The sequence below is a fragment of the Pan troglodytes genome, chromosome 7 (assembly GCF_028858775.2).
Source record: "Pan troglodytes isolate AG18354 chromosome 7, NHGRI_mPanTro3-v2.0_pri, whole genome shotgun sequence".
Lineage (NCBI taxonomy): Eukaryota > Metazoa > Chordata > Mammalia > Primates > Hominidae > Pan > Pan troglodytes.
This window is the reverse complement of record NC_072405.2, coordinates 36,256,577-36,280,513: the sequence shown is the minus strand read 5'-3', so window position 1 is coordinate 36,280,513 and position 23,937 is coordinate 36,256,577. Positions and strand designations below refer to the sequence as shown.

The 23,937-nt window shown below is 48.6% G+C and overlaps 1 protein-coding gene across 2 annotated transcripts in view; it reads left to right on the top strand.

Moving 5' to 3' along the window:
- The window catches only part of SCARA5 (scavenger receptor class A member 5), a 125,930-nt gene that overhangs the window by 65,644 nt on the left and 36,349 nt on the right, over positions 1–23,937 (top strand). For both annotated transcript variants that reach the window (XM_016959272.4, XM_024345099.3), the window contains 3 exons: positions 8,218–8,892; positions 20,440–20,520; positions 22,942–23,040. In XM_016959272.4, the coding sequence (XP_016814761.3) occupies positions 8,218–8,892; positions 20,440–20,520; positions 22,942–23,040 (855 nt within the window). The remainder of the gene's footprint in view (positions 1–8,217; positions 8,893–20,439; positions 20,521–22,941; positions 23,041–23,937) is intronic.

Genomic DNA, 23,937 nt, shown 5'->3' with positions numbered 1-23,937 from the left:
CAGCCTGGGCAACAAGAGTGAAACTCCGTCTCCAAAAAAAAAAAAAAAAAGAAGTTTAATAGACTCACAGTTCCACATGTCTGGGGAGGCTTCACAATCATGGCAGAAGGTGAAAGGCACGTCTCACATGGCAGCAGACAAGAGAAGTTGTGCAGGGAAACTCCCCTTTATAAAACCATCAGATCTCGTCAGACTTATTCACTGTCATGAGAAAAGCACGAGAAAGACCCGTCCCCATGATTCAATTACCTTGCACCGTGTGCCTCCCACAAGACATGGAAATTGTGGGAGATACAATTCAAGATGAGATTTGGGTGGGGACACAGGAAAACCATATCAAGCTAGTTACTGAATTGCTGTGGTTTGGGTTATTTCACCTGTGAAGCAGTGATACTATCTGCCTGCAGGATTGGGGAGGACCATACCATGGGATTGTAGGGCATTTGGCAATTTGCACTCTGCCATTGCTTCCTAGAAAGAAAGAGGGGAGACGCTCCATGCTGTTTTGTGTGAGGGAGGAGAGTGGTAGGCAGCAGGGCTTTCGGAGATGGAGCATTCTGAGCCTGCCTGAGCTCTGCCACCTTCTTGAGTTTCTCCATCTGAAAATGGGCATAACAATTCTACATTGTAAGTGTGCTGGGAAGAGTAAAGGAAGCAACTTCTAGTAAGAGACTATAGCCAAGTTTGGCATACAGTAGGTGATTAATAAATGTCATCTCCTTTCCTGCTCCCCCTGCTTGGAGTTTGCCATGTGACTGACCATCCCAGCAGTAGGTTTGGAGGACAGGGTAAGGGACAGATGGCACAAATTCACCCCAGTTTCATTCTTCAGGCAATCTCCTGACTTCCTGAGCCTCTCTTTTCTCATCCTTAAATGAGATTCAGCATACTTGCTCCCCTACCTCCCCGGTTAGCCAGCTTGAAAATTAAGTGAGGCAATGGATGCAGAATTCTTTGCAAAGATAAAGGGTTATGATTCACACCAGTGCCCAAGGTTTAGGTCACTAAATCTCAAATAGGACCCTTAGCTTCCTTCTTCCCTCCCACACACATGTACCTACCCAGCTGGCACTGTAGGGACACCTGATGTATTGGGGGAAGGCAGCCTATCTGGTTGGATCACATATGGACCATCCTGACCTTATGCCATTTTTTTTCATGGACATAAAGGACAATTAGAGAAGAGGGAGCAGGCTTGGGGTGGGCTGTGGGTGGGGAGGCAGTACTGTGCAGATGAGAAAGTCGCAGTGGATGTGCAGGAGCAAGCCACCTAGCTCAGGCCGGGGCCTGCAGCAGACATGAATACATTAATCATAGATTATTACACTACTATGCTAATAACATTCATTAGTATTCAGTAATCAATATTGAGTCAGAGTCTTAATTTGAATCTCTACATGGTTTCTGCCACACAGCCTGACCCCAGCCTAGGTTTATCATGAGGAACTCACTCCCTTCAAAGCTTATTTTATAGGAGTGTCTCTGACCATTAAAAAGTGTGTTCTTGGCCAGGCCTGGTGGCTCACGCCTGTAATCCCAGCACTTTGGGAGGCCTAGGTGGGTCAGGAGTTTGAGAACAGCCTGGCCAACGTGGCGAAACCCCATCCCTACTAAAAATACAAAAACTAGCCGGGTGTGGTGGTGTGTGCCTTAGTCCTAACTACTCAGGAGGCTGAGGTAGGAGAATTGCTTGAACCCAGGAGATGGAGGTTGCAGTGAGCCGAGATCATGCCACTCCACTCCAGCCTGAGCAACAAAGCAAAACTCTGTCTCAATAAAGAAAGAAAGAAAAAAAAAGAAAAGAAAGAGAAAGAAAGACAGACAGACAGACAAGTGTGTTCTCCGTGTCCACCCTTTCAGCAGTTTGGCAAAGTGGGGCAAGAGCTGGGGACTCTGGAACCAAACTGCAGAGCCCATGATCAGTCACCACTGTATACTGTCCATGAGACCTTGTGAGTTACTGAACCTCTGTGTACCTCAGTTTCCTCATTTGAACTATGGGGATCCTATCAATACTTATAGGGTTATAATAGGATTAAGTGTATTAATATGGGAAGCACTTAGAACAGTGCTTGGCACATACTCAGGGAAAGCCGCTTGGTATTACACTGTTCTATGATTTGCTTTCCCATTTGTGAAAGTATAAAAGTTGAAGAATAATTAAAACACATTAAAAGTAGGCCAGGCAGAGAGATAAATGAGCTGTTTGCATAAACATGAATTAAGAGAGTCACACTCAACTAAGAATTATTCCCTGTTGAGGACAGCAAACATCTGGAAGGAATTAAATGAGGAAAGAGGCTGGGTGGTGGTGTGTAAGCAGAGAACACGCTCTGACTGTTGGAAGGACATAATTCTCTTCTGGGATGTGCAAATGATCCCCAAAAAGGAGGCTGCCCTAGGCGAGTTGATGCCCAAAGAATATTTATCCCCAAATAATTTTTGTTCTGATCAGCCCAGGTACCTGAAGTATCTTATTCCTATGAGCTGATGCATCACCTTGAAAAGGCCGCTTCTAAAATGCAAATAGACTCACATAAAAATAATGTTACCATTTTATATCTGTGAAATTCACAACATGAAAATTGTAACACTCAGTGCAGTGAGATTGCACTGAACTCGGCACATTTTAAAATCTGTAATGTAAATGTAAATTAGTATAACTTTTTTTGAGAAGTAGTTCGGCTGGAATTTTTAAGAGTCATAAAAATGTCCATGCCTTTTGACCTACTAATCCAGCTTCTGGAAATTTATTATTAGGAAAAATTTCAAAGGGAAGGGGAGGAATCTTTCTGCGTTTATTTACCATGATTGAAAAAAGGGATTCAACAGTAAGAGAATGGGTAAATTAAATGTGTCCTCTTGAGGGACTTACAGGCAGTCATCAAAATCATAATTATAAAACAGAGGATAAAAAATGCTTATAAAATGATTACAATATAATAATAATATTAGGTGGGAAAAAACCCAGAAATCAAATTATAAAGATTGAATATGCATATGAACAGAGTTAGAAAAACAAAATGAAACCAGTGTGCTCTGTTGTGGGACACTGGAAGAATTTTCCCTTGTTTAGGTTTATGTGACTATTTGTTGTGCAATGAACAGCAATAAAAGACCCAAATGAACTCTCTGGGAAGGGGTGGATGATTGTCAGCCGTCCCCATATGGACCAAGTTTCAGTCCAGTTTCCTGCTCAGGGAGCAGGGCCCAGAGCTGGTAAGTGAGGAGGCAGCCGATGGGCAGGGCTTGGGACCTCCCAGGGTGCAGAGGACTAGCTGGACTTAGGGACCCCCACAGAGGGAAGGAGGGGCTAGGAGAGCTGGGGAAGACAGAGGTAAGGAAGAAAATTGTCCACTTCAGGGTCTTGGCCCTAGGCAGATGTGTCCTTGAATTGGCCCTGGGGCTTCAATCTGGGAGGTTGCCCTGTTACTCTTAGTCACTCAAGGTCCCAGTTTGAAAACCAGAACTCAAGGTTCCAGTTTGAGAACCAAAACTCGAACTGTTCTCACAACTTCTGATAAGCTGTGGTGCCTCTTGGAGCTCCAGGGACATCATGAGAAGAGACTGACATGAAATTATCAGGCTTTTTATTCTCCAACAGCCCTGTCTCAATACGTGGCCAGCTCCAGCCTACATCCCAAGAGATCTAAATGCATATCTGGCACAAACCTCTCAGAACCTCTCAGATTCTTACCTCTCAGGTTTTCTTACCTGAAAGAAACCTCTCAGGATTCTTACCATCTCACACTTGAGATCAAACTGCACTAAATAAATCCCATAGGAAATAGTTAAGGTCTAGATTATATGGCAGTGTTTGTGATCCTCTGATAGCATCTTCTATTAATTTATTTTATTTATTAATTTTTTATTATACTTGAAGTTCTAGGGTACATGTGCATAACGTGCAGGTTTGATACAACATGTGCCATGTTGGTTTGCTGCATACATCAACTCATCATTTACATTAGGTATATCTGCTAATGCTGTCCCTCCCCCAGTCCCCCACCCCCTGACAGGCCCCGGTGTGTGATGTTCCCTGCACTGTGTCCAAGTGATCTCCTTGTTCAATTCCCACCTAGGAGTGAGAACATGCAGTGTTTGGTTTTCTGTCCTTGTGATAGTTTGCTGAGAATGATGGTTTCCAGCTTTATCCATGTCCCTGCAAAGGACATGAACTCATCCTTTTTTATGGCTGCATAGTATTCCATGGTGTATATGTGCCACATTTTCTTAATCCAGTCTATCATTGATGGACATTTGGCTTGGTTCCAAGTCTTTGCTATTGTGAGTAGTGCTGCAATAAACATACATGTGCATGTTCTTTATAGTAGCATGATTTATAATCTTTGGGTGTATACCCAGTAATGGCATTGCTGGGTCAAATGGTATTTCTAGCTCTAGATCCTTGAGGGACAGCCACACTGTCTTCCACGATGGTTGAACTAATTTACACTCCCACCAACAGTGTAAAAGCATTCTTATTTCTCCACATCCTCTCCAGCATCTGTTGTTTCCTGACTTTTTAATGATTGCCATTCTAACTGGCATGAGATCATATCTCATTGTGGTTTTCATTTGCATTTCTCTGATGACCAGTGATGGTGAGCATTTTTTCACCTGTCTGTTGGCTGCATAGATGTCTTCTTTTGAGAAGTGTCTGTTCATATCCTTTGCCCACTTTTTGATGAGGTGTTTTGTTTTTTTTCTTGTAAATTTGTTTGAGTTCTTTGTAGATTCTGGATATTAGCCCTTTGTCAGATGAGTAGATTGCAAAAATGTTCTCCCATTCTGTAGGTTGCCTGCTCACCCTGAGCAGATCCCATTTGTCTATTTTGGCTTTTGTTGCCATTGCTTTTGGTGTTTTAGTCATGAAGTCCTTGCCCATGCCTATGTCCTGAATGGTATTGCGTAGGTTTTCTTCTAGGGTTTTTATGGTTTTAGGTAACATTTAAGTCTTTAATCTGTCTTGAATTAATTTTTGTATAAGGTGTAAGGAAGGGATCCCATTTCAGCCTTCTACATATGGCTAGCCAGTTTTCCCAGCACCATTTTTTAAATAGGGAATCCTTTCCCCATTTCTTGTTTTTGTCAGGTTTGTCAAAGATCAGATGATTGTAGATGTGTGGTGTTATTTCTGAGGTGTCTGCTCTGTTCCATTGGTCTATATCTCTGTTTTGGTACCAGTACCATGCTGTTTTGGTTACTGTAGCCTTATAGTGTAGTTTGAAGTCAGGTGGCGTGATGCCTCCAGCTTTGTTCTTTTTGCTTAGGATTGTCTTGGCAATACGGGCTCTTTTTTGGTTCCACGTGAACTTTAAAGTAGTTTTTTCCAGTTGTGTGAAGAAAGTCATTGGTAGCTTGATGGGGATGGCATTGAATCTATAAATTACCTTGGGCAGTGTGGCCATTTTCACAATATTGATTCTTCCTATTCATGAGCATGGAATGTTCTTCCATTTGTTTGTGTCCTCTTTTATTTTGTTGAGCAGTGGTTTGTAGTTCTCCTTGAAGAGGTCCTTCACATCCCTTGTAAGTTGGATTCCTAGGTATTTTATTCTCTTTGTAGCAATTGTGATGGGAGTATACTCATGATTTGGCTTTCTATTTGTCTGTTATTGGTGTATAGGAATGCTTGTGATTTTTGCGCATTGATTTTGTATCCTGAGATTTTGCTGAAGTTGCTTATCAGCTTAAGGAGATTTTGGGCTGAGATGATGGGGTTTTCTAAATATACAATCATGTCATCTGCAAACAGGGACAATTTGACTTCCTCTTTTCCTAATTGAATACAAGGAGGCAAATTCTAAGTCTGAACAGAATACAGAAAATTCTGACAGTCAGCACTAACTGAAGATGGAGAGACTGGTGTAAGCAGGGGTGCCAAGACCCTTTTGCAATGTGACCTTCTTAGATTAAAGTGCTGGGTTGGGGAGAAGTCGAGGCAAGGCTCCAAGACCCCTTCAGCCCTGTAAGCCTCTGAGCCTAAGCTGGAATGACTTATCTCCTCCAGGGTGGCCACCACAAATGCCGTGTGCTTCCAGAAGCATCACTGAAAGATTGTAACAGCTGGTCTTTCCATGGCTAGAGAGCCCTCACAACCTATATCCCTCCTTCTCAATGTGAAGTTCTGGATGAGAACTTATTCTGTCTGATTTTTCTCATTGTTTGAACAAGCTGTGTACCAAGTTCCCCAGTTACATCCAAGATTTTCAAGGCGGAATTTGTTCTGTGCCTCATCTGCCCCCACCTCCTACCTATCCCACCACCAGGCCTTATTTCCCTTTCTGTGGTATGCAGAGCAGAGTGGGGAACAGCCATGGACAGGACACAACTAACAGACAATGAGCATCCCTAGACTTCCCCACTCAGGATTTGTAGCATACCAGAGTCAGAATAGTCCACGACCTCCCAGGAGATACAAGGATGCTAGATTCTAACGATGAAGACACACATCACTGTTCTTAGTATTATGCAATAGCTGCTTATAACCAAGAAAAGGGAACCCTCCAAGAGGAAGGGGTGGGGGATCACTGGGATGGGTTTTTTGCTGAAGAGGAAATAGAGGATCTAGAAGAAGAAGTAGGGCCGGGTGCAGTGGCTCACACCTGTAATCCCAACACTTCGGGAGGCCAAGGTGGGCAGATCACGAGGTCAAGAGATCGAGACCATCCCGGCCAACATGGTGCAATCCCATCTCTATTAAAATACAAAAATTAGCTGGGAGTGGTGGCATGCACCTGTAGTCCCAGCTACTTGGGAGGCCGAGGCAGGAGAATCACTTGAACCTGGGAGGCGGAGGTTGCAGTGAGCCAAGATTGCACCACTGCATTCCAACCTGGCAACAGCAACAGAGTGAGACTCTGTCTCAAAAAACAAAACAAAACGAAAACAAAAAACACAACAAACAAACAACACAAAGAAGTAGAAGACGCAGAGAAGGAGCATATCAATATAAAAGCAGTCTTCATTGGATTGTGTCTGTCCAATCATGGACTCTGATTGGGTGACAAGTATTGAGACAGGGCTGTTGGAGAATGGAAAGCTTGATAATTTCATGTCAGTTTCTTCTCATGATGCCCCTGGAGCTCCAGGAGACACTGTGGCTTATCAGAAGTCGTGAGAACACTCGGAGAACACCCAGACAGGCTGTTGGCACAGCACGTGAGCAGAAGGGCAAGGGCCCTGAACTCAGGAGGCCAGAAAATAGACACGGCGGCCTTGAGCCTGGCTGAGTCTGCTGCTGGGGTGCTCTTCCTTTAGGCAGTCCTGGAGCTGACCTGAGGGGAAGCCCCCAGGCTCTGGAGCAAGCATTCTTAGTTAAGGTTTACTTGCTGTAAATTTTTACACTGGGCAATGCTAATAGCTCTAAAAGGGGATAAGAATGGTACTGTCTTAGTCTGTTCAGGCTGCTATAACAAAATACTGTAGACTGGGTAATTTATAAACAACAAATGTATTGCTCATGGTTCTGGAGGCTGGGAAGTCCAAGATAAAGGTGCCAGCAGATTCATGTCTGGTGAGGGCCTGTTTCTCATGGATGGTGCCTTCTATGTGTCCTCATGTGGCAAGAAGGGCAAACAACTCCCTCAAACCTCTTTTAAAAAGTTGCTAATCTAATACGCGAGGGCTCTGCCCTCGTGACTCAATCACCTCCTAAAGACCCCCTCTCTTACTATGACTTTGGTGATTAAGTTTCCACATTCGAATTTTGGGGGGCTTATTCAGATTGCAGCAGGTACCCACCCTCTAAAGTTGAGAGGATAACACCACCCAACATCTTAAGCTGACCTACATGAAACTGCTGATATGCAACTGCTTTTCAACATTCGCAACTGGCAGTTTCCTAGGGGTCCACTGAATCAACCTATGATAGTTACACTAGAACAGCAGCTCACAAACTTGTCTGCACCTTAGAATTACTTCTGGATCTTCTAAAAATTCCAAAGCCCAGGTAACACCGCACACCAATTCAATCACAATTTCTGCAGGTGAGACACCTAGCCAGGTAATCTAATGTGCAGGCAGGTTTGGGGACCACTGGTTTAGCACAATACCTGGGATCTAGTAAAGCACTCAGCACACCACCTCTGCTTTTTATTCATCTATTATTTATTGAGCACCTACTGCATGCCAGGCTCTGACTGGGTTCCCCTCTTGTCACCCGGGGTCTTCCTCCCCAGCGGTGCTCACGTCTCCCCTCTTCCTCCTCCGCAGTGTCCAGGCCTCGCAGCTCCCCTGACGACCTGAAGGCCCTGACTCGCAATGTGAACCGGCTGAATGAGAGCTTCCGGGACTTGCAGCTGCGGCTGCTGCAGGCTCCGCTGCAAGCGGACCTGACGGAGCAGGTGTGGAAGGTGCAGGACGCGCTGCAGAACCAGTCAGACTCGTTGCTGGCGCTGGCGGGCGCAGTGCAGCGGCTGGAGGGCGCGCTGTGGGGGCTGCAGGCGCAGGCGGTGCAGACCGAGCAGGCGGTGGCCCTGCTGCGGGACCGCACGGGCCAGCAGAGCGACACGGCGCAGCTGGAGCTCTACCAGCTGCAGGTGGAGAGCAACAGTAGCCAGCTGCTGCTGAGGCGCCACGCGGGCCTGCTGGACGGGCTGGCACGCAGGGTGGGCATCCTGGGTGAGGAGCTGGCCGACGTGGGCGGCGTGCTGCGCGGCCTCAACCACAGCCTGTCCTACGACGTGGCCCTCCACCGCACTCGGCTGCAGGACCTGCGGGTGCTGGTGAGCAACGCCAGCGAGGACACGCGCCGCCTGCGCCTGGCGCACGTGGGCATGGAGCTGCAGCTGAAGCAGGAGCTGGCCATGCTCAACGCGGTCACCGAGGACCTGCGCCTCAAGGACTGGGAGCACTCCATCGCACTGCGGAACATCTCCCTCGCGAAAGGTACCGCCAGGCCCTTGCTGCCTCCACCCACGGCCCCTACTGATGGGGTCTTCCTCCTGCACGCCCCTCCCCAAGGACCCAGGAGTACCCCACCCCCACCCCATCCCCAAGTGCACTTGCCATTCCCAGCCCATACTCTCTAAGTCTTGCCCTACAGGACTCGGTAATTTTCTGCCCAAATGGCATGTACCCACTTCCAGGGCTTGCACAGGTCTCTTCCCAGGTAAACCTCCCTCGGGTAGAGAGCAGATTCAGTGGCCACTCTTCTAGGTGTGAGAGTTTGCTCCAGTTGTGGCTAATGGGAGCCTGGTGGTCAGCTTGCATGGGTGTGCTGGAGCCTCCAAGAGCTTGAGGCTGGGGGCAGAACAACTGGCTCAGGCCGGGAGTAGAGAGGGGCTCCTCTAGTGTCATTCCCAGGGTGGAGATCTGGAGTTAGAGAATTCCAAACTTGAACCTGGCCTTCTAGGCTCTTACGAAGACTTATTCATTTAGGCAAAAGAATGTATTTCATTGAAAGATCAGCTGGTTTCATTTGTAACTGTTTTTTGTTTGTTTGTTTGTTTTGTTTTTTGTTTTTTGAGACGGAGTCTCGCTCTGTAGCCCAGGCTGGAGTGTAGTGGCTTGATCTCGGCTCACTGCAAGCTCCACCTCCCGGGTTCACGCCATTCTCCTGCCTCAGCCTCCCAAGTAGCTGGGACTACAGGCGCCCTGTAACTGTTTTTGTTGTTGTCGTTTTGTTTTCTGTTTTCAAGTTGGGGTCTGGCTCTGTTGCCCAGGCTGGAGGGCAGTGGTGTGATCATGGCAGCCTTGAACTCCTGGGCTTAAGTGATCCTCCTGCCTTAGCCTTCCAAGTAGTTAGGACTACAGGTGCACGCTGCCATGCCCCACTACATTTTTTTGTTTGTTTTTTTGTTTTGTTTTGGTTTGGTGTTTTTTTTTTTTTTTTTTTTTTTGAGATGGAGTCTCGCTCTGTCGCTCAGGCTGGAGTTCAGTGGCATGATCTCGCTCACTGCAACCTCCACCTCCCAGGTTCAAGCGATTCTCCTGCCTCAGACTTCTGAGAAGCTAGGATTACAGGTGTGTGCCACCACTCCTGGCTAATTTTTGTATTTTTAGTAGAAGACAGAGTTTCACCATGTTGGCCAGGCTGGTCTCGAACTCCTGACCTCAGGTGATCTTCCTGCCTCAGCCTCCCAAAATACTGGGATTACAGGCATGAGCCACTACACCTGGCCAGTTTTTAAAAATTATTACTTTTTTAGAGATAAGGTCTTGCTATGTTGCCTAGGCTGGTCTTGAACTCCTGGTCTCAAGTGATCCTCCCACCTTGGTTTCCCAAAGTGCTGGGACTATGGAATGCCAGTCCATTTGTAATCTTAACTATAATGGCAAAAATGCAAAAATGTATGGGCCTCCATTGTACTCGTGCTGTGGGCCCACAAATGATAGAATCAAGAGACCCAACTCCCTTTCTTCACTCCTGACAAACTGGTCCCCTTCCCTCCCCCAATTCCTTCCTGCTGCACTCACCATCAGAAACACCTTTCATGAAATGCACTTCTCCCAAATCATCCCCCTGCTCAAAGCCCACTGTGGCTCCCCATGGCCCACTGGATTCGTTAGAAATTCCTTAGTCTGCCATCAGCACAAATAATACCATTGCGAGCATCTAGTATGTGTTACCTACTGTGCCAGGTGTATCTCATGTGGGCATCTTTTGAAAACAATGGCTCTCCAAGGGAGTGATATTTTCCCTATTTTATTGACAAGCACACTGAGATTTGGGAAGCTTCCATAGCTTGCCCACAGCCGCAGGGCCAGGAGGTGATGGACCAGCATTTACATGCTGGCCTTTCTGATCCCAGAGCTAGTGTGCTTCCCATTGCTTTCCTATCCTGTCCTGCCTGCCTTCTCTTCCACTGCCTCTCATGCTAGGGGGCACAGAGAGAACTGCTGCAGAGGCCAGTGAGCAATGTCAAGGAGTAGAGACTGCAATGTCAGGGGAGTGTTAAGGGTTATGGCAGGTCTAGCCCATTTTTGCCAGGCTGGAAGGTGGGCCCAGGTTGACAAGGTCTGCCTGTGTTTCAAACGAAACCAGAAACATGTGATGTTCTCGAGATATTTAATTGTTTAACTCAAGGGCCATACATGGTCTTGCTGTGGGTGATGCATCCAGTCTAGTGGGGCACATCTCGTCACTGCCCTGGAAGCACAGCTCACCTTCCCCACTGACAGCTGTGCTCCAGAGGCTCCTGCACCTGCAGGGCCCTCCTCCTCCTCCTCCTTCACCTCTTCTCTTCCTTCTCCTCTTTCTCTTCCTCCTCCTCCTTCTCTTCCTCCTCCTCCTTCTCTTCCTTGTCTATTCCCTCCTCTTCCCCCTCTTCCTCTTCCCATCCCCTTCTTCCTCTTCCCATCCCCTTCTTCCTTCTCCTCCTTTTCTTCCTTCCCCTCCTCCTCCTCTTCCTCCTCCTCCTCTTTCTTCCCCTCCTCCTTCTCCTCTTCTTCTCTCTCCTCTTCCCTTTCTTATCCTTTTCCTTCCCCTCCTCCTCCTCCTCTTTCTCCTCTTCCTCCTTCTCCTCCACCCTTTCTTCCTTCTCCTCTTCCTTTCCCTGCTCCTCTTTATCCTCCTCATCTTCCTCGTTTTCCTCCTCCTCATCTTCCTCCTCCTGCTCCCCCTCCTCTTCCTCCTCCTTCTCCTCCTCTTCTTCCTTCTCCTCTTTGTCTTCCTTCTTTTTCCCCTCCTTTTCCTCTTCCTCCTCTGCCTTTTCCTCCTTTTCCTCTTTTTCCTCCTCCTCGCCCACCCAAATCCTACTGAACCCCCCCAACCTTTCTAGCTCCCTGAAGTCTCCCTCTTTTGAGTTTCTGCATTTATCAGAGTGAAAGTATAATGATGGGGCCGTCTGCATCCTTTCCAGTTTACACAGCCCTTTTGTTACCCTGTTTTGTTTTAAAATGGGACCTGAGGAGAATCTATGAGGTGGTTTAAGGCAGATGTTGTAGAGGGCAGGGTAGGATTTTGGCAGGAAAACAACTGAGGCTCAGGGAGGAAGTCCCTGCCTTACTCAAGGCCTCATGGCTGGTAATGATCCAGGTTTAATAAGGTGTAATTTACATGCCATGAAATCCCGCCTTTTTAGGTGTACAGTTCAATGATCAGGACCTTTAAGCCCAATGCCTGGTTCTCATTCTGTTACCCCATAGTCCACCTGGATCTGTGTGTCTCTGTGTCCCCCAGCATTAAGAGTGCAATGCACATAACTGAGACTCAATATTCGTAAAAGCAACTGTTAAATCTTGACGCTGGACAATCAGAGGCTTCCCCTACCCAGTTTGGTTTCCTGGTCCTGGGTCACTTTGGGCCTTCACATCCCAGAAATCAAAGGAGGGAAGGAGGTAGAATTTCTTCTTCCAAACACATGCCCCTGGGATCTTAGCTTTTCCTGTCTTCTCTTTTCCTTGACCTCCCTTGCCCCTAGCAGGGATTAGTGTTCAGGAACTAACTAAAAGTATTAAATAACAATTCAGTGAATTATGACCTATAATGAGGCAGGCATTTTGTAGACATGAATTCTCAAATAGACATTCAAGACCACGAATCCTCACATCCTGCAAAAAGGTCTTATTGCCCACTTTATAGATGAGAGACTGAATAGCCTTCCCACTGTTTCTTAGACAACTGGCAGGCGGTAAAGCCAAGATCTAAATTGGCTCTGCCTGGTCCAGAAACCCTGGTTGTTGGGATGGAAGCATTTTGCTTCCGAGCTGTAAGCAGTGAAGAGAGGAAAGCGTGTTCCCTGTATTTGAGGCACTTTCCAGGCCCTTCCTCTGGAAGGGACGTCCAGAGGAACGTCACCATGACTAGAGACGTCACCATGCCTCCTGCTAATGTACCCTCTCAGGCCTCCCCAGATACTTCACATCTGGGTTCTTTCATTTCTAAGTCCAATCTCCTTGGCTCAAACTGAAACTGCCCTGGGTCACTCATTTGCCATGGTTCTTCTGGTGGGATCCTCCATGTAGTCTTTCTTTGGTCCTCCAACTAAGTTTTACACTCAGTTCTGTTGAACTGAAAGTTTCATCTTAGTCCTGCTTTCTTGTCTTTAAGCTTTGGATTCTTGATGGGTGTATCCATCTGTTCAGGCTGCCATAACAAAATACCATAGACTGGGCTATTTATAAGCAACAGAGGTTTATTGCTCACAGTTCTAGGACTGGGCAGTCCAAAATCCAGGGGCCAGCAGAGTTGGGCCCTGTTCGGGGCCAGCTTTCTGGTTGATAGTTGGTGACTTCTTGCTGTGTCCTCACTTGGTGGGAGGGATGGGGCAGCTCCCTGGAGTCCTCTTTGTAAGGATGCTGATCCCATTCACAAGGGCCTCACCCTCCTGACTCATCACTTCTCAAAGGCCCTGCCTCCTGATACCATCGCCTTGGTGATTAGGTTGCAACATAGGAAATCGGGAGGGATGCAAACACTCAGATCACTGCACTGGGGCTCCTGGCTCTTCACAGTTCGACAGCGCTTGGGCCTCCCGCTCTCATTATCACCACTGCATCTAGGGTCTTTCCTGCCTCCCTGTCTCTGTTGCCAGGTGCCTGGTGGTTATTATTAAAAAGATTTCTGCTGGTATATCTGAATGTATTTATCATGCAGCCTTAACGGGACCAAACTCTACCCTGGCTTTTGAACAAGGGCTAGGTCACTAGAAAAGCTTCCAGGCATTCCCATACTGCTGTCTGCAGTGGCCTTTCTGCCCTAGCTTTGTCTAGTTCCTCTATTAAGGTTTTTAAACACACACACATCCACACCTACATACACACACAAACATACACACACACACATATATGCATACCTGCACATATACAGACATAAACACACATACCCATGTGTACACATGTTTGCACATACACGTATACATATGCACATACAAACATGCAGGTACACACACATGCACATGTATATACATACATATGAACACATATACACATACACATATATGCACATACATATACACATACACTCACCACACTCTCACGCTTTGCTCTTTCCTGGCTGAGAAGTCACAAATACTCAACTATGTGTATTTTTTCAAATATGAGCTTATTTACATTATTCCTGAGCTTGACCCAAATGGTTTTTATTCTCTTACTTTGTTATACAGTTTTTGATGAGCTTTGTCTCCAGTTTTTCTCTTGTGAATATCTGCAGTGGGGGTTCTATTTTCTGTTTTGGATTTTTAGCATTAATCAGGTCTGTTGAAATCTGCCTGTGGGTTTGAAAGAAGCAGAGAACTTAGATCATCACAGAGGAGAAGCAGCCCAGGAGGGGAAAGGTAACCAGAGAGGGGAGGCAGCCCAGAAGGGGAAAGGTAACCACAGAGGAGAGGCAGCCCAGAAGGGGAAACCTGAACAAAGTCACATTCAGATGGCTCTCTTTGGCAAGGATGCAGGTTTTCTGGAATCGCAGCATTTGGATGGAGTGGCAATACATCTGAAATCATCCAGTCCACTCTTTTTGTTTTGTAGTTGAGGATCCTGAGGCCAGAGAGGGGAGATGATTGGCTGAAGTCACAAAACCATCCAGTGACCTGGCTGGGACAAAAAAAATACATCTCTGGATTCATGAAAACAAGTTCGCAAAGCAGATTTGTCTGTGGGCTGATTTCGTGAGAAAAAACACAATCTATTAGAGAATCCAGTTCAGCAAATATTTATAAAGGGATGACGTCACAGAGTGGGGCTTTGGATTCCAGGCTAATGCTGGGACTCTGGTTTCTGGGTAGTAGGGGCCTGCTGAAAGTGGGGAACATCTCTGAGTGGAGTGACAGGTCAAGTGGCCTTTCTGCTCTACTGAGGGCTGGGGAGCATGGCCTGGGCTGAGGTCCCTGGGACGTTGTATGGTGAGCCAAGCTCTCATCTCTCCTTCCACACAGACTCTGCTGGGAAGCGGGTGGAGTTGCCCCCAGCCCCGCCCACCACCCTCCCTTGGGGGCTCGGAGGACCGTAGCAAAGGCAGTCCCAGCACCTTTCTGGGCCTGAGTCTCCTCGGCTGTGAAATGGGGCTGACAGTGCCTGCCTTGTCCACTTCTCAGGGTCACAGAGAGATGCCTTAAATGATGAAAAAAAGAGACCTCACAATTGTAAAGGTGATAGGGGCTCAGAATCCAGGCCCTGGTGACTCGAGGGTACTGGAAGTGGAGCCGTTTGCTGAGCCACTCTACCCTGTCAGCTGGCCTGTGGTTAGCATGGTTCTGGGGGTGGTTTTGACTGTACTGCTGGCTCCAGGCCAGGCTCATCAGCTGTCCTCATAATTTGCTCTTGGCACATCAGTTCCTGGATTCCAGCCCACGCAGGTCCCCTACCCCATCATGTGTTCTGGGATCAGGGAAGGGAGAAGGCGTGGGTTTCCCCTCGTTGGCTGATCCCCAGGAAAACCCCGGTGCTTCTCCTGAATGCCTGGTCCCAGACCCTTCGTCCCATTGGGAAGATGTTTCTGGTGGGAGCAACTGCACTGGGGGGAGCATGAGGGGAGTGGGCTAGATGAGTGGACAAAGCCTGAGCAGGGACCCCAGGACCCTGCTCCTCCTTGTCCCAGCCACCTCCATGCCCTGGCCTGCCTTGGTGACAGAAGAGATGAGAAATGGGATGGTGTAGAAAGTTGAGAAGTGAAAAAGCTCACCTCGTACCTCTTGGAACAACAGATGTCATGGCACTTCTGCTACTACACGTTAGTCATTCTTCAGATCCTGATTGTTTGCTGGGCGTGTGCAAGGCACAGGCCGCAGACAGTGCCCTACAGAAGGTTCTGTCCTCCTTGGGAACCACAGTTCAAGGTGGGGGATAGTGCCCAGGGAGTGGGCAGAGGTCACCTGACCAGGCTCCGGGTGCTCCCACAGGGGCATTGTGCATGAGGATCTCCCCCACCTCCTTCTAGCTCTGAGATTTGGGGGCTGTGCCCATGGTACACTAAGAGACCAGAAGGGTGGGTGTATTCGTCTGTTCTCACACTGCTAATAAAGACATACCTGAGATTGGGTAATTTATAAAGAAAAAGAGGTTTAATGGACTCACAGTCCACATGGCTAAGGAGGCCTCACAATCATGGCAGGAGGCGAAGGAGGAGCAAAGGCACATCTTACATGGCAGCAGGCAAGAGAGTGTGTGCAGAACTCCCCTTTATAAAACCATCAGACCTCATGAGACTTATTCACTATCACGAGAACAGCAAGGGAAAGACCCACCCCCATGATTCAGTTACCTCCCACTGAGTCCCTCCCACAACACATGGGAATTATGAGAGCTACAGTTCAAGATGAGATTTGCATGGGGACACAGCCAAACCAAATCAGTGGGCATGAAGGCAGTCTCAGGACTAAGAGGGACTGGACTCTTAGGATTTGGCTAATGTTCAGGGACACTATGAGGAGAGCGTTTGTGCAGAGGTGGAGGAAAGTTGGTGACCATGAGCACTGAGCTGTAAGTTTGCAGCAGAAGGGGTCAGATCGTGAGTGATCTGCAGGGGCTTTGACAGGGGAAGCTGCGCCTGTGGTGCAGTGAGGGGCCTTCCTGTGCTCTGAGTCCCTTTGGTTGCTTTGTTGTTTCAGAGAAATGGATCAGACAGCAAGGCACACATGGGCTGGAGAGAGACGGAGACAGGGAGGTTCTTAGAGCCAGGCCATAAGGACCTGACGAGGGTGGAGGCAGTGAGGAAGGAGGTGGAGACATGAGAAAGACCTTCCTTTATGAGAAGCCTCGAATCACAGATGCATGTAGCTGGAAAGGGATGTAAAAGGGGGACAGGAAAGAAGAATCAGAGCAGGCTCAGGATTTCCAGCTTGGGTTTCTGAAGAAAGGATAGTGTCAGTAAACACACTAAAAAGTCAAATCCTGAGATTGCTTCACCTACAGGCAGCATCAGTGATTTAAAGATCACTTGGTCCTCGGAGCCCCTGGCAGCTTGGCCCCTCAAGGCTCTGGCCAAATCATCAGCCCTTCTGAGTCAGCCAGGCCTGTACCACCTGAGGATGTGATGAAGGCTTGGGAATTGGTGCCCACCTTTACTGCCCACCCCACCTTCTTCCCAGTTAATCTCCAGTAAAGACCTTCATAACCACATAGTTATGTTTAAAAAAAAATCCATCTGTAGCATGTTCTTGAGCCCTGCCTCTCCTTGGATGACCCAGCCAAACTCCACAGGGTGATTTCAGGTGCGCTTGGAATACCCGGAAGTTGTCATCCTATAATGGTTCTGAGGAGGTGTTATGCAAAGTGAGGAGGCGTTATGCAGAGTGAGGCGATCGGGATGGCCCCCCTCACTCAAGGCTTTGAAGCCCTTCTCTAGTCATCATGCCACTGAATCCACTCAGTCCTCACTACAACTGCACATTTAATAGAATCAGAACTAGAACCCAAGACTCAATATCCATACTCAATGCCCACCTTCCAGATGATGTCTACCACCCAGAGGCCCTACATCAGGGTCTTTGGGCAGCATCCTCCCTTGGCGAGAGTGACTCCTGGGAAGACCCCTCTGCAGGTTGCACCTGCATCTGAGGGGCAGGTGAAATTGGAGGGTGCAGTCCCTTGCATCTGTGACCAGCTCGGTTCCTGGAGAACCCGGGGTGGTGGAGGCAGAGAAGAGAGAACGGGGTGGGCATCCAGCCCAGCATCAGAGATCCAGGCACCCTCTCCCAGTTCCCTTTGCTGCAGCCTTGGCCTTGGCCTTAAGGGGAGATCGCTGGGAAGGGGTAGTGGAACGCATTTGCTTCCTGACTCCGCCCTTCGTTTCTGGGCCATCTTTGGTCTGTTTCCAACAGGTTCTCTGACTCAATCATGTGGTCTGAAAACTGGGATCACAAAATCTAGTCCTTCTTAAATCATCTGTATTACTTGTGAATTGAAGAATTGTTGACTACTTTTTTCCCTGCGTGCGTGCCATGGAATTATTAAATGTCTGTCAAGTTTGGTTAGGTCTGAGGACAGTGCCAGTGTGAGGGCGTTATCAGTACATCTCAATCTTGGCTGGCTGATTGTTTTGTATGTATTATTAACACCTTCTGATCTTATATACTCATTCATTCATCAAATATTTATTGTGCAAGACGTTACTGCTGGACTGTGGGTCTGTGTGTTTCGATTTCCTGGGGCTGCCATAACAAAGCATCATAAACTTGGTGGTTTAACAGAAGCTTATTTTCTCACAGTTCTGGAGACTCGAAGTCTGAAATCAAGGTATCCACAGGGCCACGTTCCCTCTGAAAGCTCAGTGGGAGGACCCTTCCTTGGCCCTTCCCAGCCGCTGGTGCTTGCTGGCAATTCTTGGTGTTTCTTGGCTTGGGAATGCATCACTCCAATCTCTGTCTCTGTTGCCACATGTGCTCTCATATCTCTGTGTCTCTGTTTTCCCTTCTTATAAGGACACCAGCCATTGCACTGAGGCCTGCCTTACCCCAATATCACCTCATCTTAACTAATTATGTCTGCAAAGACACTATTTCCAAATAAAGTCATATTCTGAGGTTCCTGGTAGACATGAATTTAAGGGGGTAGGGACACTATAAAGGCCGCTTTTCATGGTCCTCCTTTTCTTTTCTTTCTTCTTTCTTTTTTTTGGAGACAGAGTTTCACTTTTGTCACCCATGTTGGAGTGTAATGGCGCAATCTCGGCTCACGGCAGCCTCTGCCTCCCGGATTCAGGCGATTCTCCTGCTCAGCCTCCAGAGTAGCTGGGATTACAGGCGCCCACCACCACGCCTGGCTAATTTTTGTATTTTTAGTAGAGACGGGATTTCACCATGTTGGCCAGGCTGGCCTCGAACTCCTGACCTCAGGTGATCCACCCTCCTCGGCCTCCCAAAGTGCTGGATTACGGGCGTGAGCCACTACACCCGGCCCCATGGTCCTTGTTTTCTCTTGAAAAGCAGCGGGAGGTGAGAGCTTGGAGTCTGAGTCTTCACAGCAGGTATAGGGATGTAAAGGGTGTGGTCCTGTCTCAGGAAGCTGGCAATTTTCTTAGGAAAGATGGGACACAGTCACTATGACAAGAGGACAAGGCAGGGTGAGATTACTTGTCAAATGGCACCAAGCACATGCATTCAAGCAGCTCACACTAACTTTCAGCACACTGGGTCAGAGAGGGTTTTGCGAGGAGGGGGCAGTGAGCCACCTTAGAGCTGGTAGTGACGAGGAGGTTGGCAGGGAGGGCTCATGGGCTCACTAGCTTGGGAACAGCAGGTGCGACAATGGCTGGCAAGAAGATTCTGCAACTGGTGAGATGTCTAGCCCTGTGGGTGTTGCAGAGTGGACGTGGGCAGGTCACATGTGGGTTGAAACAACAGCTGCCTCACTCACTCGCCGCCTGTGTGGTCTCAGATGAGTAACTGCAGCACACGGCATTGTCATGGGGACCGTATCCAATCACGTATGACAGAATCCCTGCCACATGGGAGACCCAGCCTGGAGGGCAGCCCCACTCGGGAGAGATTAGAAACCCCTCTTCCATCCAAGTGCAAAAGCCAGACATCTGAGCATGACGCTGGCCTCTTCCTCCCCAACTTTCACCAAAGTCAGTCTCTTCTACTTCCTGAGCAGCTTTTGTATGTGTCCCTGACATCCCTCTGATGGCCGCACTCCTCATCCAGGGGTCTCACCTCCCACCTGGCTGGACTGAAGGCTCTGCCTCGGCCTCCCTCCTGTTCTCACACTGCAGCCTGAGCCGTCTTCCTCATGTGCAGATCTGGTTGAGCTCTTCTCTCAGGCACCTCTGTGGCCTCTGGTGCCCTCAGGAGGGGCTGAGTCCAACACTCAGGCCGGGTCTCTAAGAGCCCCACTTTCTCATCCCAGTGTGTCCCCCATCTTTTATCCCACTGTGGCTTACTATCTCTGTCTTCATTTTCAGCCTTTGTAGGGATTGTTCCCTCTGCCTGGAACTGTCCCTTTTCACTCTTAGCCCAGGCTGCCACAACAAAATACCATAGACTGAGCTGCTGAAACAACAGGCATTTATTTCTCACAGCTCTGGAGGCTGAAAGTCCAGGATCAGGGTGTGGCAGGGCTGGGTTCTGGTGAGGACTCTCCTCCTGGTGTGCAGACTGCTGCCTTCTTGCTGTATCTGTTTGAGAGAGAGAGAGAACTCCCTGGTGTCTTTTCTTATAAAACCACTAACCCCATGTGGGCTGACCCCCGTGACTTCATCAAAGCCTCATCACCTCCCAAAGACCCCACCTCTTAAAACTGTCACACTGGGGATTAGGGATTCCACATATGGTTTTGGGAGGGGACACACATATTCAGTGTGTGTGTGTCCCTCTCCCACCCCTCTGTTTACTTAGCTAACTCCTGTTTCTCTTTGAGATTTCACTTTGGATATTACTTCTTCCAGGAAGACTTTCCTGATGCCCCCCAAGACTGGGCTGGGGGTTTCCTGTGAGTTTCCAAAGCTAATGCTGCCCCTTCCTCTCCTCAGAGAGGGCATTTTGTTTCCTCTACAGATGACCTGGTCCTGTTCCAGAAGGGAGCCCCCTAACTTCAGTGCTGTTTTTGCCTTTCCAGGACCACCAGGACCCAAAGGTGATCAGGGGGATGAAGGAAAGGAAGGCAGGCCTGGCATCCCTGGATTACCTGGACTTCGAGGTAATGAGCGTGCCCCTGGGTGGTACCTGGGACAGATCCCCAATCCATCTCTACCACCTACTTTCTTGATGCTATAAATGCCAGGGCTCCCCAGGGGAGTGCCCAATGAACTCCGCCTCAAACGCTCTGTTCCAACAAGAGACTAAGAGGTTGCTGGTGTCACGGTGGGATGCAGCGCATACTTTTTCTTAGCAAGTGCCACAGTCTGAAGGAAAAGGTACAGGACAGGCCTGCAGCTCTCTGAAGCCCCTTCCCAGCCCAGGAGCCAGGGTCTGTGTGAGCAGAGCATGCAGAAGGAGTTGGAGATGTTTTGAGATCCAGACCAACCCTTCCAAGATGCTGTCCCATCAGCGTTTCCTGATCACTAGCTACCTGCCACCCTCCCGCCCCACCATGACTCCTGCTGACCCTGCCCAGGTCTACGAATGGGTCATGAATACCTATCCCTTCCCCTTTTGACCCGTCCCCTCCCCATCCTGCTGCACACAGTGACAGCCCTGAAGAGCCAGTGGCTGGTGGGGAGGGTACTTTGGGCCTTCTAGAAAGACAAGGTTCTTCTTAGACTCACTGTCTCCCAAGCTCCCGTTGAGTTCCTTCATTGTACCTTGCCTGCCAGTCTGTCCATTCCTGAGCCTGTGCTGCTTGCAACATTTTGCTGGGAGACTGTTGTCTTCTAAGTGATGGAAGAAAAGGAAATAGAGGGAGAAAGGTGTCTGGTTATTTATTTTAGGAATTATACCTCCAAACCATCTGCTTCCTAAATCTCTAGGATGTTGCAAACACAGTAGAGGAGACAGTGCCTGGAGGAAGGAAAGCTCCCAGCCCAGTCTCTACTCCTGGCCCTCCCCTCTCAGGGAACCTCCCTAAAGTCAGCACTGAGGCTGCTCAGGGGCTCATGGGGCTCTGGAACTGCATTTTCTGCCCTAGCGAATCATAAGATGGGGAGCCTGGGGCACAGCTTGTGCTAGATCAAGAATTCTGTGGCAGTGGAGCTGTTGGACTCTGGGAACAGATATGTTGTATTAGGAGGGGAAAGGAGGAAACCCAGTCAGCTCTCTCCGAGAAACCTGTCTTCTTCCAGCCATTGGACCTTCGGACTAGAGGAGTAATTCATTACTGGGAGACAGATTTCTCCAAGTCCCAGAAAAAGCCCAAAGCAAACCAACTCATATTCCAAGCAGGAAAGAACAATTAGTCAGTTAATTAAGGGTGCTCTGCTTTGCAGAGATAACTACACGCTTAGGCCAGGCCTCACGGGGCCAGGGCTCTCACTCGGTCAAGGACTTGTTTATGCTGGCTCTGCATGGCGCCGGCACCATCACCGCAGGAGGTGGCCAAGGGGCCTCATGGCCAAGAGCCCTGGGGCTTGATTGGCAGCAGGCCATCCATTTACTGACCTCGCCTCCAATCCCTTTTGCTATACCTCCCTGTGTGTATGCAAGGGAAGGGATCTTTTTGTGGTTTTTTCCTTAAATAAAACGAGAAGCTATTTTTTCTTCCTCCCACCCCGCTCCCTAAGTACCAGTAAGCCCTGTTGATCAGCATGAAGTGATGCTGACAGACCATGAACTCTCATTTCAGCAAGAGCAGGGCTCAGATCCTGCCTCCAACACTGCTGTGTGACCTTGGGCAGTTACTTAATCTCTCTGAGCTCCGATTGGCTCGTTTGTCTAACACAGGCAGAATAATCCCTCCCAATGTCTTGTGATGATTAAATGAGATACTTTATGAAAAGCATCCAGAGCAGGGCCTGGCACGTAGAAAGCACTCAAAAAAGTGTTTGCTGATTCTAGGCCGGACGCGGTGGCTCACGCCTGTAATTCCAACATTTTGGGAAGCCGAGGCAGGCAGATCACTTGAGGACAGGAGTTTGAGACCAGCCTGGCCAACATGGTGAAACCATGTCTCTACTAAAAATACAAATATTAGCTGGGCGTGGTGGCATGCGCCTGTAATCCCAGTTACTCGGGAGGGTGAGGTGGGAGGATTGCCTGAACCTAGGAGACGGAGGTTGTAGTGAGCCAAGATCGTGCCACTCCAGCCTGGGTGACAGAGCGAGACTTTGTCTCAAAAAAAAAAAAAAAAAAAAAAAGAAGTGTTTGCTGATTCTAAGTCTCCAGCATGCTGAAGGGTAAAGGGACACCCCCAAAGGAATAGGCACCCCCACCGTCACTCACAACAGCACTGGACCTTTCTAGCAGGAGGATCCCAAGCCTGATGGATACAAGGTGTGCATGGGAGGGTCCGTGTGGACCTCTTTGACTCTGCTGTGGTGGCATCTTTAGATTAACAGAAAAAAGCCAGACACAGAGGCTAAGAGAGGATGCATGGGGGAGGCTGAGCCTTGAACCCGACGATGACCTCTGAGGGTCCTTCCTGCTCTGCATCTGAGGCTCTGCCATTTGTCTGTTTTCTCCTCAGGTCTGCCTGGGGAGAGAGGTACCCCAGGATTGCCCGGGCCCAAGGGCGATGATGGGAAGCTGGGGGCCACAGGACCAATGGGCATGCGTGGGTTCAAAGGTAATAACAATCTCAGTTTTCCCTGAGCCTCACCACCGGTCCCAGGCAGCACATGGGCATTGGCATGGGGGACCAGGACTCTTATCTTCACTGTGCCACGGACCAGCGGGGCAACCTTGTACAAGTCTCTTCATCTTGTTAAAGCATTTAGTTTTTCCTCCAAAAACTAGAAACCCTCAGCCAGGTGTGGTGACTCATGCCTGTAGGTCCAGCATTTTGAGAGGACCAGGCAGGTGGATTGCTTGAGCCCAAGAGCCCCATCTCTACAAAATATAAAATAATTAGCCAAGTGTGGTGGCACTTATCTGTAGTCCCAGCTACTTGGGAGGATGAGTGGGAAGGATCTCCTGAGTCCAGGAGTTGGAGGCTATAGTGAGCTATGATTGTGCCACCACCCTGGGTGGCAGAGCAAGAGCTCGTCTCTAAAACAAAATAAAACACACACACACAAATCTAGAAATCCTCATGATACTATATCTCACAGGGCTGTCAGGAGGAGTGAGCAAGCACATATGTGTGCAAATGCTAAAGTCCCTGTAGAAATGCAAGGGAGTGTTATGGTAGGTTGCAGCCCAGAGATGTAACCAGAGAAAGCCAACAAGGGGCCTGCTGGGCAGACACCAGGGCTGCAGGCCCAGGACAGCCCTCCTCCCTAGTCCTGCCAGACTCCTGACCTTCTATATACTCTTTTATTCCCCCAGGATTTACAATTTTAATTCAATTCTCAGATTTACAGTGCCAAAAATGTTCCTTCTGATTTGCTCTTCTTCCTGTAGGCAGTCCCCTCGTTTACGTTAGGGGAACCTACTTTTACAGTCAGTCTGTCTTTTCATGCTCGCTTCAAGATTGTCTAAACCTCGTAGCATCACTGCGGAAGACAAGGACATCTGATGCTCT